Genomic DNA, 1,660 nt, shown 5'->3' on the forward strand with positions numbered 1-1,660 from the left:
CCCAGGCTGCTCCCAGCCCCAATGTCCAGCCTGGCCTTGGGCACTCAAAGGGATCCAGGGGCAGCCACAGCTTCTCTGGGCACCCTGTGCCAGGGCCTGCCCACCCTCCCAGGGAACAATTCCTGCCCAATATCCCATCTGGCCCTGCCCTCTGGTACTGGGAAGCCATTCCCCCTTGTCCTATTTCTGCCTGCCCATTTAAAAGTCCCTCTCCAGCCTTCTCAGATCAATGAACCAGTATCAATCTGTAATTGGAATATCTCAGAGGTCCKCATGAAACTTCCTAAACTRCCCACAGACAGACCCAAAGTCACAGATTCAAAGAATCATRGAATGGTTTGGGTTGGAAGAGACCATAAAAATCAYCCAGTTCCAGCTCCCTGCAGTGGGCAGGGACACCTTCCACTAGAGCACTTTGGTCCAAGCCCCATCCAGCCCAGCCTGGAGCATTTCCAGTGTCCGTGGTTTTGTCCAGGTGCCTGACACCTCATTCATGCTGGCTTTGCCTTTCTGAGCGTGGGAACTTCACCCGAGGCCTGGCAACCAGGAAAACACCTGTGCAGGTGACAGACAGAGTCAAACAAAAGCCTTTAGCCAGACCTTGACCTGGTGGCAAGGGATGTTGCCCATCGGGCTATGACATGGCGGAGTGCTGGTGTCCGTGTGCAAGACTTTTAATTCCCAGGAAAAATTGGGAGAGACCAATGAAGGGCTAACACTGGGCACACATGGAAAGAGCAGAGGAGCCTGTTCACAGCTGCAGCCTGCCCTGGCATCCCATACAGGAATTCCTGGAAACCTGGAGCTGAGGATGTGACCTCTGCTTCACTAACACCACCCCTGGCAGTGTCCAAGGCCATGTTGGACACTCCTCATTTGGAGGAAGGTGCTCTGTCCATGGCAGGGCATGGAGCAGGATKAGCCTCAAAGCCCTTTCCAATCCAGGCAATTCCACGATTCCAAAGCACTCCCTGAGGGGTCTGTGCCTGCTKCAGGGATGGGTGGAATATCCATGCCTGGTGGTGAACAGGCAGCCAGGGGTGAAGGACAGGGAGATAAGAGCTGGCCTGAGCCCTGAGCTGGCCTGTTAAGGGACTCACAGGCCTTTCCTCGAGGACCACACCTCAGTGCAGGGTGACCACTGGGTGGGCAGCCTGACCCCCGCTGGGGACCCCCGCCTGTCCGGCCAATGGCCCCGCTGGCCGTGCCGGGGAGGGGCTGCACTCAGGGGATAAAAGCCCCGGCGGGCTCTGGGCTCAGCTACAGGGTCGGTGTCCTCCCAGAGCCCAGCAAAGCCGCCACCATGGTGCACTGGTCAGCCGAGGAGAAGCAGCTCATCGCCAGCGTCTGGGCCAAGGTCAACGTGGAGGAATGCGGCGCCGAGGCMCTGGCCAGGTGGGTCCAGCTCCGGCTGCAGCGCACAGGGAAAGCACTGCAGCCACCGCAGCGCTGACGTGTCTGTGTGTGTCRTGTCTCTGCCCAGGCTGCTGATYGTCTACCCCTGGACCCAGAGGTTCTTTGACAACTTTGGGAACCTGTCCAGCCCCACGGCCATCATTGGCAATCCTAAGGTCCGTGCCCATGGCAAGAAGGTGCTSACCTCCTTCGGAGAAGCCATCAAGAACCTGGACAACCTCAAGGTGACCTACTCCAAGCTGTC

At 58.1% G+C, this 1,660-nt stretch overlaps 1 protein-coding gene across 1 annotated transcript; it reads left to right on the forward strand.

Annotated features, from left to right (window-relative positions):
• Nucleotides 1-1,189: 1,189 nt before the first annotated feature.
• LOC130588165 (hemoglobin subunit rho-like) lies at nt 1,190-1,654 on the forward strand (the record flags this gene model as incomplete). The annotated part of the gene is made up of 2 exons (XM_057389122.1): nt 1,190-1,395; nt 1,484-1,654. Coding segments are annotated over exons 1-2 (377 nt in total), but the record flags the coding sequence as incomplete, so codon positions are not given.
• Between the last annotated feature and the right edge of the window lie 6 nt (nt 1,655-1,660).

Source organism: Malurus melanocephalus, unplaced genomic scaffold (assembly GCF_030028575.1).
Source record: "Malurus melanocephalus ecotype Western Australia unplaced genomic scaffold, MMel_1.1 scaffold_3576, whole genome shotgun sequence".
Lineage (NCBI taxonomy): Eukaryota > Metazoa > Chordata > Aves > Passeriformes > Maluridae > Malurus > Malurus melanocephalus.